At 55.7% G+C, this 16,441-nt stretch overlaps 1 protein-coding gene across 1 annotated transcript in view; it reads left to right on the top strand.

Annotated features, from left to right (window-relative positions):
• Positions 1-13,790, top strand: part of RANBP1 (RAN binding protein 1) — a 29,152-nt gene extending 15,362 nt beyond the window's left edge. The window contains exons 5-6 of the mRNA XM_078884819.1: positions 10,746-10,817; positions 13,292-13,790. Coding sequence (XP_078740945.1) covers positions 10,746-10,817; positions 13,292-13,578 — 359 coding nt within the window. The 3' untranslated portion in view covers positions 13,579-13,790. The remainder of the gene's footprint in view (positions 1-10,745; positions 10,818-13,291) is intronic.
• Positions 13,791-16,441: the final 2,651 nt, after the last annotated feature.

The following is a 16,441-nucleotide window of genomic DNA, read 5'->3' as shown; positions in this document are numbered from 1 at the left end:
GTGTGGTAGGTGAGTGAGTGAGTGGGGGGGGGGGGGTGAGTGAGTGGGGGGGTGAGTGGGGGGTGAGTGAGTGAGTGTATGAGTTGGTGAGTGAGTGGGTGAATGTGTGGGTAGGTGAGTGGGTGAGTGAGTGAGTGTGTAGGTGAGTGAGTGGGTGAGTGAGTGTACGAGTTAGTGAGTGAGTGGGTGAATGTGTGGGAGGGTGAGTGGGGAAGTGAGTGGGTGAGTGTCCGAGTTGGTGAGTGGGTGAATGTGTGGTAGGTGAGTGAGTGAGTGTGTGTGTAGGTGAGTGAGTGGGTGAGTGAGTGTACGAGTTAGTGAGTGAGTGGGTGAATGTGTGGGAGGGTGAGTGGGGAAGTGAGTGGGTGAGTGTCCGAGTTGGTGAGTGGGTGAATGTGTGGTAGGTGAGTGAGTGAGTGGGGGGGGGGGTGAGTGAGTGGGGTGAGTGAGTGGGTGAGTGGGGGGGTGAGTGGGGGGTGAGTGAGTGAGTGTATGAGTTGGTGAGTGAGTGGGTGAATGTGTGGGTAGGTGAGTGGGTGAGTGAGTGAGTGTGTAGGTGGGTGAGTGGGGAAGTGAGTGAGTGGGTGAGTGTGTGAGTGTACGAGTTGGTGAGTGAGTGGGTGAATGTGTGGGTAGGTGAGTGGGTGAGTGAGTGTGTAGGTGAGTGAGTGGGTGAGTGAGTGTACGAGTTAGTGAGTGGGTGAATGTGTGGGTAGGTGAGTGGGTGAGTGAGTGTGTAGGTGAGTGAGTGGGTGAGTGAGTGTACGAGTTAGTGAGTGAGTGGGTGAATGTGTGGGAGGGTGAGTGGGGAAGTGAGTGGGTGAGTGTCCGAGTTGGTGAGTGGGTGAATGTGTGGTAGGTGAGTGAGTGAGTGAGTGGGGGGGGGGGGGGTGAGTGAGTGGGTGAGTGGGGGGGTGAGTGGGGAGTGAGTGAGTGTATGAGTTGGTGAGTGAGTGGGTGAATGTGTGGGTAGGTGAGTGGGTGAGTGAGTGTGTAGGTGAGTGAGTGGGTGAGTGAGTGTACGAGTTAGTGAGTGAGTGGGTGAATGTGTGGGAGGGTGAGTGGGGAAGTGAGTGGGTGAGTGTCCGAGTTGATGAGTGGGTGAATGTGTGGTAGGTGAGTGAGTGAGTGGGGGGGGGGGGTGAGTGAGTGGGTGAGTGGGGGGGTGAGTGGGGAGTGAGTGAGTGTATGAGTTGGTGAGTGAGTGGGTGAATGTGTGGGTAGGTGAGTGGGTGAGTGAGTGTGTAGGTGAGTCGAGTGGGTGAGTGAGTGTACGAGTTAGTGAGTGAGTGGGTGAATGTGTGGGAGGGTGAGTGGGGAAGTGAGTGGGTGAGTGTCCGAGTTGGTGAGTGGGTGAATGTGTGGTAGGTGAGTGAGTGGGGGGGGGGGGGGGTGAGTGAGTGGGGGGGTGAGTGGGGAGTGAGTGAGTGTATGAGTTGGTGAGTGAGTGGGTGAATGTGTGGGTAGGTGAGTGGGTGAGTGAGTGTGTAGGTGAGTGAGTGGGTGAGTGAGTGTACGAGTTAGTGAGTGAGTGGGTGAATGTGTGGGAGGGTGAGTGGGTGAGTGTCCGAGTTGGTGAGTGGGTGAATGTGTGGTAGGTGAGTGAGTGAGTGGGGGGGGGGGGTGAGTGAGTGGGTGAGTGGGGGGGTGAGTGGGGGGTGAGTGAGTGAGTGTATGAGTTGGTGAGTGAGTGGGTGAATGTGTGGGTAGGTGAGTGGGTGAGTGAGTGAGTGTGTAGGTGGGTGAGTGGGGAAGTGAGTGAGTGGGTGAGTGTACGAGTTGGTGAGTGAGTGGGTGAATGTGTGGGTAGGTGAGTGGGGGGGGTGAGTGAGTGAGTGGGTAGGTGAGTGGGGAGGGGAGTGAGTTGGTGAGTGAGTGGATGAATGTGTGGGTAGGTGAGTGGGTGAGTTGGTGAGTGCGTGGGTGAATGTGTGGGTAGGTGTGTGGGTGAGTGGGCGAGTGAATGGGTGAGTGAGTGGGGGGGGGGGGAGTGAGTGCGTGTGTGAGTGGGGAAGTGAGTGAGTGGGTGAGTGAGTGTACAAGTTGGTGAGTGAGTGGGTGAATGTGTGGGTAGGTGAGTGGGGGGGGTGAGTGTGTGGGTAGGTGAGTGGGGGGGGTGAGTGAGTTGGTGAGTGAGTGGGTGAATGTGTGGGTAGGTGAGTGGTTGAGTGAGTGAGTGGGGGGTGAGTGAGTGTATGAGTTGGTGAGTGAGTGGGTGAATGTGTGGGTAGGTGAGTGGGGGGGTGAGTGAGTTGGTGAGTGAGTGGATGAATGTGTGGGTAGGTGAGTGGGTGAGTGGGCGATGTGAGTGGGTAGGGGAGTGAGTGTATGAGTGGTTGAGTGAGTAAATGGGTAGATGAGTGGGTGGGTGACTGGGTGAGTGAGTGGTTGAGTGAGTGAGTGGGTAGGTGAGTGGGGGGGTGAGTGTGTGGGTAGGTGAGTGGGTGAGTGAGTGAGTTGGTGAGTGAGTGGGTGAATGTGTGGGTAGGTGAGTGGGGGGGTGAGTGTGTGGGTAGGTGAGTGGGTGAGTGAGTGAGTGGGTGAATGTGTGGGTAGGTGTGTGGGTGAAGTGGGCGAGTGAATGGGGTGAGTGAGTGGGGGGGGGGGGGGAGTGAGTGCGTGTGTGAGTGGGGAAGTGAGTGAGTGGGTGAGTGAGTGTACAAGTTGGTGAGTGAGTGGGTGAATGTGTGGGTAGGTGAGTGGGGGGGTGAGTGTGTGGGTAGGTGAGTGGTTGAGTGAGTGAGTGGGGGGTGAGTGAGTGTATGAGTTGGTGAGTGAGTGGGTGAATGTGTGGGTAGGTGAGTGGGGTGGTGAGTGAGTTGGTGAGTGAGTGGATGAATGTGTGGGTAGGTGAGTGGGCGAGTGGGCGAGTGAGTGGGTAGGGGAGTGAGTGTATGAGTGGTTGAGTGAGTAAATGGGTAGATGAGTGGGTGGGTGACTGGGTGAGTGGTTGAGTGAGTGAGTGGGGGGGTGAGTGTGTGGGTAGGTGAGAGGGTGAGTGAGTGAGTTGGTGAGTGAGTGGGTGAATGTGTGGGTAGGTGTGTGGGTGAGTGGGCGAGTGAATGGGTGAGTGGGGGGGGGGAGTGAGTGCGTGTGTGAGTGGGGAAGTGAGTGAGTGGGTGAGTGAGTGTACAAGTTGGTGAGTGAGTGGGTGAATGTGTGGGTAGGTGAGTGGGGGGGGTGAGTGTGTGGGTAGGTGAGTGGGTGAGTGAGTGAGTGAGTTGGTGAGTGAGTGGGTGAATGTGTGGGTAGGTGTGTGGGTGAGTGGGCGAGTGAATGGGTGAGTGAGTGTATGAGTTGGTGAGTGAGTGGGTGAATGTGTGGGTAGGTGAGTGAGTGGGTGAGTGGGGAAGTGAGTGAGTGGGTGAGTGTACGAGTTGATGAGTGAGTGGGTGAATGTGTGGGTAGGTGAGTGGGTGAGTGAGTGAGTGGGGGGTGAGTGAGTGTATGAGTTGGTGAGTGAGTGGGTGAATGTGTGGGTAGGTGAGTGGGTAGGTGAGTGTCCGAGTGGGTGGGTGAGTGAGTGAGTGGGTGAGTGAGTGTCCGAGTGGGTGGATGAGTGAGTGGGTGGGTGAATGTGTGGGTAGGTGAGTGGGGGGGGGAAGTGAGTGCGTGTGTGAGTGGGGGGGTGAGTGAGTTGGTGAGTGAGTGGATGAATGTGTGAGTAGGTGAGTGGGTGAGTGGGCGAGTGAGTGAGTGGGTAGGGGAGTGAGTGTATGAGTGGTTGAGTGAGTTAATGGGTAGATGAGTGGGTGGGTGACTGGGTGAGTGAGTGGTTGAGTGAGTGAGTGAGTGGGTAGTTGAGTGAGTGTGTGAGTTAGTGGGTGAGTGAGTGTACAAGTTGGTGAGTGAGTGGGTGAATGTGTGGGTAGGTGAGTGGGGGGGTGAGTGAGTTGGTGAGTGAGTGGATGAATGTGTGAGTAGGTGAGTGGGTGAGTGGGCGAGTGAGTGAGTGGGTAGGGGAGTGAGTGTATGAGTGGTTGAGTGAGTTAATGGGTAGATGAGTGGGTGGGTGACTGGGTGAGTGAGTGGTTGAGTGAGTGAGTGAGTGGGTAGTTGAGTGAGTGTGTGAGTTAGTGGGTGAGTGAGTGTACAAGTTGGTGAGTGAGTGGGTGAATGTGTGGGTAGGTGAGTGGGGGGGTGAGTGTGTGGGTAGGTGAGAGGGTGAGTGAGTGAGTTGGTGAGTGAGTGGGTGAATGTGTGGGTAGGTGTGTGGGTGAGTGGGCGAGTGAATGGGTGAGTGGGGGGGGGGGAGTGAGTGCGTGTGTGAGTGGGGAAGTGAGTGAGTGGGTGAGTGAGTGTACAAGTTGGTGAGTGAGTGGGTGAATGTGTGGGTAGGTGAGTGGGGGGGTGAGTGTGTGGGTAGGTGAGTGGGTGAGTGAGTGAGTTGGTGAGTGAGTGGGTGAATGTGTGGGTAGGTGTGTGGGTGAGTGGGCGAGTGAATGGGTGAGTGAGTGTATGAGTTGGTGAGTGAGTGGGTGAATGTGTGGGTAGGTGAGTGAGTGGGTGAGTGGGGAAGTGAGTGAGTGAGTGGGTGAGTGTACGAGTTGATGAGTGAGTGGGTGAATGTGTGGGTAGGTGAGTGGGTGAGTGAGTGAGTGAGTGGGGGGTGAGTGAGTGTATGAGTTGGTGAGTGAGTGGGTGAATGTGTGGGTAGGTGAGTGGGTAGGTGAGTGTCCGAGTGGGTGGGTGAGTGAGTGAGTGAGTGGGTGAGTGAGTGTCCGAGTGGGTGGATGAGTGAGTGGGTGGGTGAATGTGTGGGTAGGTGAGTGGGGGGGGGGGGAGTGAGTGCGTGTGTGAGTGGGGGGGTGAGTGAGTTGGTGAGTGAGTGGATGAATGTGTGGGTAGGTGAGTGGGTGAGTGGGCGAGTGAGTGAGTGGGTAGGGGAGTGAGTGTATGAGTGGTTGAGTGAGTAAATGGGTAGATGAGTGGGTGGGTGACTGGGTGAGTGAGTGGTTGAGTGAGTGAGTGAGTGGGTAGTTGAGTGAGTGGGTGAGTGTGTGAGTTAGTGGGTGAGTGAGTGTACAAGTTGGTGAGTGAGTGGGTGAATGTGTGGGTAGGTGAGTGGGGGGGGTGAGTGTGTGGGTAGGTGAGTGGGTGAGTGAGTTGGTGAGTGAGTGGGTGAATGTGTGGGTAGGTGTGTGGGCGAGTGAATGGGTGAGTGTTTGGGGGGGGGGGGGGGAGTGAGTGCGTGTGTGAGTGGGGAAGTGAGTGAGTGGGTGAGTGAGTGTACAAGTTGGTGAGTGAGTGGGTGAATGTGTGGGTAGGTGAGTGGGGGGGTGAGTGAGTGAGTGGGTAGGTGAGTGGGTGAGTGGGGGGGTGAGTGAGTGTATGAGTTGGTGAGTGAGTGGGTGAATGTGTGGGTAGGTGAGTGAGTGAGTGGGGGGGTGAGTGAGTGTATGAGTTGGTGAGTGAGTGGGTGAATGTGTGGGTAGGTGAGTGAGTGAGTGGGGGGTGAGTTAGTGGGTGAGTGAGTGTATGAGTTGGTGAGTGAGTGGGTGAATGTGTGGGTAGGTGAGTGAGTGAGTGGGTGAATGTGTGGGTAGGTGAGTGAGTGAGTGGGTGAATATGTGGGTAGGTGAGTGGGTGAGTGTGTGAGTGAGTGTACGAGTTGGTGAGGGGGTGAGTGAGTGTACGAGTTGGTGAGTGAGTAGGTTAATGTGTGGGTTGGTGAGTGGTGGGTGAGTGAGTGGGTGGGTGACTGGGCGAGTGAGTGGGTGAGTGAGTGAGTGAGTGGGTGAGTGAGTGAGTGAGTCGATGAGCCAGTGAGTGGGTAGGTGAGTGTACGAGTGAATGGGTGAGTGAGTGTATGAGTGGGTGGGTGAGTGAGTGAGTGGGTGAGTGAGTGAGTGGGTGGGTGAGTGACGTGAGTGAGTGAGTGGGTAGGTGGGTGAGTGAGTGAGTGTACGAGTGAGTGGGTAGTTGAGTGAGTGGGTGGGTGAGTGATGTGAGTGAGTGGGTAGGTGGGTGTGTGAGTGGGTGAGTGAGTGGGTTTGAGGGTGGGTGAGTGGGTGGGTGAGTGGGTGGGTGGGTGAGTGAGTGAGTGGGTGAGTGAGTGAGTGGGTGAGTGAGTGAGTGAGTGGGTGAGTGAGTGGGTGAGTGAGTGGCTGAGTGAGTGAGTGAGTGGGTGAGTGAGTGGGTGAGTGAGTGGCTGAGTGAGTGAGTGGGTGGGTGGGTGAGTAAGTGAGTGGGTGGGTGAGTGGGTGGGTGAATGTGTGAGTGAGTGGGTGAGTGAGTGAGTGAGTGGGTGAGTGAGTGAGTGAGTGAGTGGGTGGGTGGGTGAGTGGGTGGGTGAGTGAGTGAGTGGGTGGGTGAGTGGGTGAGTGAGTGGGTGAGTGAGTGAGTGGGTGGGTGAGTGGGCGAGTGGGTGAGTGAGTGTGTGAGTGAGTGAGTGGCTGAGTGAGTGAGTGGGTGGGTGAGTGGGTGAGTAGGTGAGTGAGTGGTTGAGTGAGTGAGTGGGTGAGTGAGTGAGTGAGTGGGTGAATGTGTGGGTAGGTGAGTGAGTGAGTGAGTGGGGGGGTGAGTGAGTGTATGAGTTGGTGAGTGAGTGGGTGAATGTGTGGGTAGGTGAGTGAGTGAGTGAGTGGGTGAATGTGTGGGTAGGTGAGTGAGTGAGTGGGTGAATATGTGGGTAGGTGAGTGGGTGAGTGTGTGAGTGAGTGTACGAGTTGGTGAGGGGGTGAGTGAGTGTACGAGTTGGTGAGTGAGTAGGTTAATGTTTGGGTTGGTGAGTGGTGGGTGAGTGAGTGGGTGGGTGACTGGGCGAGTGAGTGGGTGAGTGAGTGAGTGAGTGGGTGAGTGAGTGAGTGAGTCGATGAGCCAGTGAGTGGGTAGGTGAGTGTACGAGTGAATGGGTGAGTGAGTGTATGAGTGGGTGGGTGAGTGAGTGAGTGGGTGAGTGAGTGAGTGAGTGGGTGGGTGAGTGACGTGAGTGAGTGAGTGGGTAGGTGGGTGAGTGAGTGAGTGGGTGGGTGGGTGAGTGAGTGGGTGGGTGAGTGGGTGAGTAGGTGAGTGAGTGGTTGAGTGAGTGAGTGAGTGGGTAGGTGAGTGGGTGAGTGAGTGTACGAGTGAGTGGCTAGTTGAGTGAGTGGGTGGGTGAGTGATGTGAGTGAGTGGGTAGGTGGGTGAGTGAGTGAATGGGTGAGTGAGTGGGTGAGTGAGTGGGTGTGTGAGTGGGTGTGTGAGTGGGTGTGTGGGTGGGTGAGTGAGTGGGTGAGTGGGTGAGTGAGTGAGTGAGTGGGTGAGTGAGTGGGTGGGTGGGTGGGTGGGTGGGTGAGTGGGTGGGTGGGTGGGTGAGTGAGTGGGTGTGTGAGTGGGTGTGTGGGTGGGTGAGTGGGTGTGTGTACGAGTGGGTGAGTGTGTGGTTTGGTGAGTGAGTGGGTGAGTGGGTGAGTGAGTGAGTGGTTGAATGTGTGGGTAGGTGAGTGAGTGAGTGGGTGAATGTGTGGGTAGGTGAGTGAGTGAGTGGGTGAATGTGTGGGTAGGTGAGTGAGTGAGTGGGTGAATATGTGGGTAGGTGAGTGTGTGAGTGAGTGTACGAGTTGGTGAGGGGGTGAGTGAGTGTACGAGTTGGTGAGTGAGTGTGTGAATTTGTGGGTAGGTGAGTGGGTGAGTGAGTGGGGGGGTGGGTGAGTGAGTGAGTAAATGTGTGAGTGAGTGAGTGGGTGTGTGTACGAGTGGGTGAGTGTGTGGTTTGGTGAGTGAGTGGGTGAGTGGGTGAGTGAGTGAGTGGTTGAGAGTGAGTGAGAGTGGTTAGGTGAGTGGTTGAGTGGGTAGGTGAGTGGGTGAGTGAGTGAGTGGTTGAGTGAGTGGGTGAGTGGGTGAGTGAGAGTGGTTAGGTGAGTGGTTGAGTGAGTAAGAGTGGGTGGGTGAGTGAGTGAGTGTACGAGTGAATGGGTGAGTGAGTGTATGAGTGGGTGGGTGAGTGACGTGAGTGAGTGAGTGGGTAGGTGGGTGAGTAAGTGAGTGAGTGGGTGGGTGAGTGAGTGAGTAGGTGGGTGAGTGGGTGAGTAGGTGAGTGAGTGGTTGAGTGGGTGAGTGAGTGAGTGGGTAGGTGAGTGGGTGAGTGAGTGAGTGTACGAGTGAGTGGGTAGTTGAGTGAGTGGGTGGGTGAGTGATGTGAGTGAGTGGGTAGGTGGGTGAGTGAGTGAGTGGGTGAGTGAATGAATGGGTGAGTGAGTGGGTGAGTGAGTGGGTGTGTGAGTGGGTGAGTGAGTGGGTGTGTGAGTGGGTGTGTGGGTGGGTGAGTGGGTGGGTGAGTGGGTGGGTGGGTGAGTGAGTGAGTGAGTGGGTGGGTGAGTGAGTGAGTGAGTGGGTGAGTGGGTGAGTGAGTGGCTGAGTGAGTGAGTGAGTGGGTGAGTGAGTGGGTGAGTTAGTGGCTGAGTGAGTGAGTGGGTGGGTGGGTGAGTGAGTGAGTGGGTGGGTGAGTGTGTGAGTGAGTGGGTGAGTGAGTGGGTGAGTGAGTGGGTGGGTGGGTGGGTGAGTGAGTGGGTGAGTGAGTGAGTGAGTGGGTGGGTGGGTGAGTGGGTGGGTGGGTGAGTGGGTGAGTGAGTGGGTGAGTGAGTGAGTGGGTGGGTGAGTGGGCGAGTGGGTGAGTGAGTGTGTGAGTGAGTGAGTGGCTGAGTGAGTGAGTGGGTGGGTGAGTGGGTGAGTAGGTGAGTGAGTGGTTGAGTGAGTGAGTGGGTGAGTGAGTGAGTGGGTAGGTGAGTAGGTGAGTGAGTGAGTGTACGAGTGAGTGGGTAGTTGAGTGAGTGGGTGGGTGAGTGAGTGGGTGTGTGGGTGGGTGTGTGGTGTGGGTGAGTGAGTGGGTGTGTGGGTGGGTGTGTGGGTGGGTGAGTGGGTGGGTGAGTGGGTGGGTGGGTGGGTGAGTGAGTGGGTTAGTGAGTGGGTGAGTGAGTGAGTGGGTGGGTGAGTGAGTGAGTGAGTGGGTGGGTGGGTGAGTGGGTGAGTGGGTGAGTGAGTGGCTGAGTGAGTGAGTGAGTGGGTGGGTGAGTGGGTGAGTGGGTGAGTGGGTGAGTGAGTGGCTGAGTGAGTGAGTGGGTGAGTGAGTGAGTGGGTGAGTGAATGGGTGAGTGAGTGTATGAGTGGGTGGGTGAGTGAGTGAGTGGGTGGGTGAGTGACGTGAGTGAGTGAGTGGGTAGGTGGGTGAGTGAGTGAGTGGGTGGGTGAGTGAGTGAGTAGGTGGGTGAGTAGGTGAGTGAGTGGTTGAGTGAGTGAGTGGGTGAGTGAGTGAGTGGGTAGGTGAGTGGGTGAGTGAGTGAGTGTACGAGTGAGTGGGTAGTTGAGTGAGTGGGTGGGTGAGTGATGTGAGTGAGTGGGTAGGTGGGTGAGTGAGTGGGTGGGTGAGTGATGTGAGTGAGTGGGTAGGTGGGTGAGTGAGTAAGTGAGTGAGTGGGTGAGTGGGTGAGTGAGTGGGTGAGTGAGTGAGTGGGTAGGTGAGTGGGTGAGTGAGTGAGTGTACGAGTGAGTGGGTAGTTGAGTGAGTGGGTGGGTGAGTGATGTGAGTGAGTGGGTAGGTGGGTGAGTGAGTGAGTGAGTGGGTGAGTGAGTGAATGGGTGAGTGAGTGGGTGAGTGAGTGGGTGAGTGAGTGGGTGTGTGAGTGGGGTGTGTGGGTGGGTGAGTGGGTGGGTGAGTGGGTGGGTGGGTGAGTGAGTGAGTGGGTGAGTGAGTGAGTGGGTGAGTGAGTGAGTGGGTGAGTGAGTGAGTGGGTGGGTGAGTGAGTGAATGGGTGAGTGAGTGGGTGAGTGAGTGGGTGAGTGTGTGGGTGGGTGAGTGGGTGGGTGAGTGGGTGGGTGGGTGAGTGAGTGGGTGGGTGAGTGAGTGGGTGAGTGGGTGAGTGAGTGGCTGAGTGAGTGAGTGAGTGGGTGAGTGAGTGGGTGGGTGGGTGGGTGAGTGAGTGAGTGAGTGGGTGGGTGAGTGTGTGGGTGAGTGGGTGAGTGAGTGGGTGAGTGAGTGGGTGAGTGAGTGGGTGGGTGGGTGGGTGAGTGGGCGGGTGGGTGGGTGAGTGGGCGAGTGGGTGAGTGAGTGTGTGAGTGTGTGAGTGAGTGAGTGGGTGGGTGAGTGGGTGAGTAGGTGAGTGAGTGGTTGAGTGAGTGAGTGGGTGAGTGAGTGAGTGGGTAGGTGAGTAGGTGAGTGAGTGAGTGTACGAGTGAGTGGGTAGTTGAGTGAGTGGGTGGGTGAGTGATGTGAGTGAGTGGGTAGGTGGGTGAGTGAGTGAGTGGGTGAGTGAGTGGGTGTGTGAGTGGGTGAGTGAGTTGGTGTGTGGGTGGGTGTGTGGGTGGGTGAGTGGGTGGGTGAGTGGGTGGGTGGGTGGGTGAGTGAGTGGGTTAGTGAGTGGGTGAGTGAGTGAGTGAGTGGGTGGGTGAGTGAGTGAGTGAGTGGGTGAGTGGGTGAGTGAGTGGCTGAGTGAGTGAGTGGGTGAGTGAGTGGGTGAGTGAGTGGCTGAGTGAGTGAGTGGGTGGGTGGGTGAGTGAGTGGGTGGGTGAGTGGGTGGGTGAGTGGGTGGGTGGGTGAGTGAGTGAGTGGGTGAGTGAGTGAGTGGGTGAGTGAGTGAGTGGGTGGGTGGGTGAGTGGGTGAGTGAGTGGGTGAGTGGGTGGGTGGGTGGGTGAGTGAGTGGGCGAGTGGGTGAGTGGCTGAGTGAGTGGGTGGGTGGGTGAGTGAGTGGGTGAGTGAGTGGGTGGGTGAGTGGCTGAGTGGGTGGGTGGCTACCCGGCTCACCGCTCCTGTGGTTGCGCCCCAACACAGACGCACAGAAGTTCAAGCTGAAGTTTGAGGAGTGCCAGAGAATGCTTAAGGAGGAGAATGACGGTCACTCGGGTAAGCCTGCCGACTCATTCACCCACTCATTCATTCACTCATTCATTCACCCACTCACTCATTCACTCACTCACACACTCGCCCACTCACTCATTCACTCACTCAATCATTCACCCACTCACTCATTCACCCACTCACTCATTCACCCACTCACTCATTCACTCACTCAATCATTCACTCTTTCATTCACCCACTCATTCACCCACTCACTCACTCACACACTCGCCCACTCACTCATTCACCCACTCATTCACCCACTCACTCACTCACCCACTCACTCATTCACTCACTCACACACTCGCCCACTCACTCATTCACCCACTCATTCATCCACTCACTCACTCATTCACCCACTCACTCATTCACTCACTCATTCATTCACCCACTCATTCACCCACTCACTCAATCATTCACTCATTCACCCACTCACCCAATCATTCACCCACTCACTCATTCACCCACTCATTCACCCACTCACACACTCAATCATTCACCCACTCACCCAATCATTCACCCACTCACTCACACACTCATACACTCACTCACTCACCACTCGTTCACCACTCATTCACCCACTCATGCATTCACTCGCCCACTCACTCATTCACTCACCTACCCACCCACTCACATGCCCACCCACTCACTCACCCACTCACATACCCACCCACTCACTCATCCACTCATTCACCCACTCACTCATTCACCCACTCACTCATTCACCCATACACTAATGCGCCCACTCATTCACCTACTCACGCTCTCACCCACTCATGCACCCACTCACTCGCCCAGTCACTCATTCGCTTATTCACCCACTCACTCACCCGCTCACTCACTCATTCACCCACTCACTCATTCACCCAAACACTAATTCACACACTCAATCATTTGCTTATTCACCCACCCTCTCACTCAACTACCCACTCACTCACCTTCCCACTCACCCACCCACTCACCTACCCACTCACTCGCTCACCCACTTACGTACCCACTCACTCACCTACCCACCCACTCACTAACTCACCCACTCACTCACCCACCCACTCACCTACTTACCTACCCACTCACCTACCCATTCACTCACTCACCTATCCGTTCACCCACCCATTCACCTACCCACCCACTCACTCGCCTACTCACCCACCCATTCACCTACCCACTCACCCACTCACTCCCCTACTCACTCATCTACCCACCCACTCACCCACCCACTCACCCACTCACTCAAACACTCACTCACCCACCCACTCACTCACCTACCTACCCACCCACCCACCCACTCACTCACTCACCCACCCACCCACCCACTCACCCACTCACCCACTCACTCACCCACCCACTCACTCACTCACCCACTCACTCACCCACCCACTCACCCACCCACCTACGCACTCACTCACCCACCCACTCACCTACTCACTCACCCACTCACTCACCTACCCACTCACTCACCCACTCACCCACCCACCCACCCACTCACTCAATCACTCACCCACCCACCCACTCACTCACCCACTCACCCACTCACCCACCCACTCACCTACCTTCCCACTCACCCACCCACTCACCCACACACCCACCCACTCACCCACTCACTCACCCACTCCCTCACCTACCCACTCACTCACCTACCCACCCACTCACTAACCCACCCACTCACTCACTCATTCACTCACCCACCCACCTACGCACTCACTCACCCACCCACTCACCTACTCACTCACCCACTCACTCACCTACCCACTCACTCACCCACTCACCCACCCACCCACCCACTCACTCAATCACTCACCCACCCACCCACTCACTCACCCACTCACCCACTCACCCACCCACTCACCTACCTTCCCACTCACCCACCCACTCACCCACACACCCACCCACTCACCCACTCACTCACCCACTCCCTCACCTACCCACTCACTCACCTACCCACCCACTCACTAACCCACCCACTCACTCACTCATTCACTCACCCACCCACCTACGCACTCACTCACCCACCCACTCACCTACTCACTCACCCACTCACTCACCTACCCACTCACTCACCCACTCACCCACCCACCCACCCACTCACTCAATCACCCACCCACCCACCCACTCACTCACTCACCCACTCACCCACTCACCCACCCACTCACCTACCTTCCCACTCACCCACCCACTCACCCACACACCCACCCACTCACCCACTCACTCACCCACTCCCTCACCTACCCACTCACTCACCTACCCACCCACTCACTAACCCACCCACTCACTCATTCACTCACCCACCCACCTACGCACTCACTCACCCACCCACTCACCTACTCACTCACCCACTCACTCACCTACCCACTCACTCACCCACTCACCCACCCACCCACTCACCCACTCACCTACCCACTCACCCACCCACCCACTCACTCACCCACCCACCCACTCACCCACCTTCTCACCGAGTGATTCTAATTGCCCCGCGCTTGCAGACATTGCGCTGCAGGTGATGGCAAAGCTCCATCAGCTGCAGGTGGCGGAGGAGGAGGAGGAGGAGGAGGGAGAGGAGGAGGATGAGGGGGATGAGGGGGATGAGGGGGAGAAATCCCCCAAATCGCCGTCATCGCCATCATCGCAATCGTCGCCCGCAACCGCCGCAACCGCCGCAACCGCCGCAACCGCTGCAACCGCTGCAACCGGCGCGACGGAGCAAGCCAGAGAAACTCCGGCTCCTCCCGTCGCAACGGAGACGGCCTCTGGCGAGGAGGCGGCGCCTTGAGATGGGGGGGAGGGGGTTGGTTTTGACGCACGCACACGCATGTAGCGCACACGCATGTAGCGCACACGCGCGCACTGACGTACACTGTGCGCGCGTGTGTGTGCGCACATACACACGTGTGTGTGTGTGTACATACATACGCGTACACACGCACGCGCATTTACAAAGACATACGCAAGAACGTACACACGTACAAGTGCTGTCAGTAGCAGGGGTGGTGGGTGGGTGGGTGAGTGGGTGGGTGATTGGTTGAGTGGGTGGGTGTGTGGGTGGGTGGGTGGGTGTGTGGGTGAGTGGGTGAGTGGGTGGGTGGGTGGGTGGTTGAGTGTGTGGGTGGGTGGGTGATTGGGTGAGTGGGTGGGTGGGTGGTTGAGTGGGTGGGTGAGTGGGTGGGTGGGTGGTTGAGTGGGTGGGTGGGTGGTTGAGTGGGTGGGTGGGTGGGTGGTTGAGTGGGTGGGTGGGTGGTTGAGTGGGTGGGTGGGTGGTTGAGTGGGTGGGTGGGTGGGTGGTTGAGTGGGTGGGTGGGTGGGTGGTTGAGTGGGTGGGTGGGTGGTTGAGTGGGTGGGTGGTTGAGTGGGTGGGTGGGTGGTTGAGTGGGTGGGTGGGTGGTTGAGTGGGTGGGTGGGTGGTTGAGTGGGTGGGTGGTTGAGTGGGTGGGTGGTTGAGTGGGTGGGTGGTTGAGTGAGTGGGTGGTTGAGTGAGTGGGTGGGTGGTGCTGTCACCCACCCCCTCTGTGTGTGGCCACAGTGGCGGCCTTCAGGCAGCGCTGCTACTGCTGACAGCACTTGCCCCTACAGCACTGTTAGAGGCTACCTGGGGGAGCTTTGTCTTTGAATGAGTACAGCCAATCGGGGACCAATGCATACACTCACTCAAACACTTATTCACTTACTCACTCATACACTCACTCACTCATACACTCATACACTTATTCACTCATTCATACACTCACTCATACACTCACTCACTCACTCATACACTCACTCACTCATACACTCACTCACACACTCATACACTCACTCACTCATACACTCACTCACTCACTCATACACTCACTCACACACTCATACACTCACTCACTCATACACTCACTCACACACTCATACACTCACTCACTCATACACTCACTCACTCACTCATACACTCACTCACACACTCATACACTCACACACTCATACACTCACTCACACACTCATACACTCACTCACTCATACACTCACTCACTCACTCATACACTCACTCACACACTCATACACTCTCACTCATACACTCACTCATACACTCACTCACTCATACACTCACTCACACACTCATACACTCACTCACACACTCATACACTCACTCACTCATACACTCACTCATACACTCACTCACTCATACACTCACTCATACACTCACTCACTCACTCATACACTCACTCACTCATACACTCACTCACACACTCATACACTCACTCACACACTCATACACTCACTCACTCATACACTCACTCACTCATACACTCACTCATACACTCACTCACTCATACACTCACTCATACACTCACTCACTCATACACTCACTCACACACTCATACACTCACTCACACACTCATACACTCACTCACTCATACACTCACTCACTCACTCATACACTCACTCATACACTCACTCACTCACTCACTCATACACTCACTCACTCACTCATACACTCACTCACTCACTCATACACTCACTCACTCATACACTCACTCACTCACTCATACACTCACTCACTCACTCATACACTCACTCATACACTCACTCATACACTCACTCACACACTCATACACTCACTCACTCATACACTCACTCACTCACTCATACACTCACTCATACACTCACTCATACACTCACTCATACACTCACTCACTCACTCATACACTCACTCATACACTCACTCATACACTCACTCATACACTCACTCACTCAGTCATACACTCATTCACGCTCACACTCGCTCACTTGCTCACACTCTCACACTCTCACACACTCACGCTCACACACAAACTCACACACACTCGCTTACACACTCACTCATACCCACACTCACTCACACACTCATACCCTTATTCACACTCGCTCATTCACACACACTCGCTTACACACTCGCTTACTCACACTCGCTCATACACACACTCATACACTTATTCACACTCGCTCATTCACACACTCGCTTACACACTCGCTTACTCACACTCGCTCATACACACACTCATACACTTATTCACACTCGCTCATACACACACTCATACACTTATTCACACTCGCTCATTCACACACTCGCTCATACCCACACTCACTCACACACTCATACCCTTACTCACACTCGCTCATTCACACACACTCGCTTACACACTCGCTTACTCACACTCGCTCATACACACACTCATACACACACTCATACCCTTATTCACACTCGCTCATTCACACACACTCGCTTACACACTCGCTTACTCACACTCGCTCATACACACACTCACACACTCGCTCATACACACACTCATTCACACACTCATACACTTATTCACACTCGCTCATTCACACACACTCGCTCACACACTCGCTTACTCACACTCGCTCATACACACACTCGTACACTTATTCACACTCGCTCATACACACACTCGCTTACTCACACTCGCTCATTCACACACTCATACCCTTATTCACACTCGCTCATTCACACACACTCGCTTACACACTCGCTTACTCACACTCGCTCATACCCACACTCATACACTTATTCACACTCGCTCATACACACACTCGCACACTCGCTTACTCACACTCGCTCATTCACACACTCGTACACTTATTCACACTCGCTCATTCACACACACTCG

The sequence above is a fragment of the Lampetra fluviatilis genome, unplaced genomic scaffold (assembly GCF_964198595.1).
Source record: "Lampetra fluviatilis unplaced genomic scaffold, kcLamFluv1.1 SCAFFOLD_140, whole genome shotgun sequence".
In the NCBI taxonomy this organism is placed as follows: Eukaryota; Metazoa; Chordata; class Hyperoartia; order Petromyzontiformes; family Petromyzontidae; genus Lampetra; species Lampetra fluviatilis.
The sequence above is the reverse complement of the archived record's forward strand: the minus strand, read 5'-3'. Positions and strand labels throughout refer to the sequence as shown.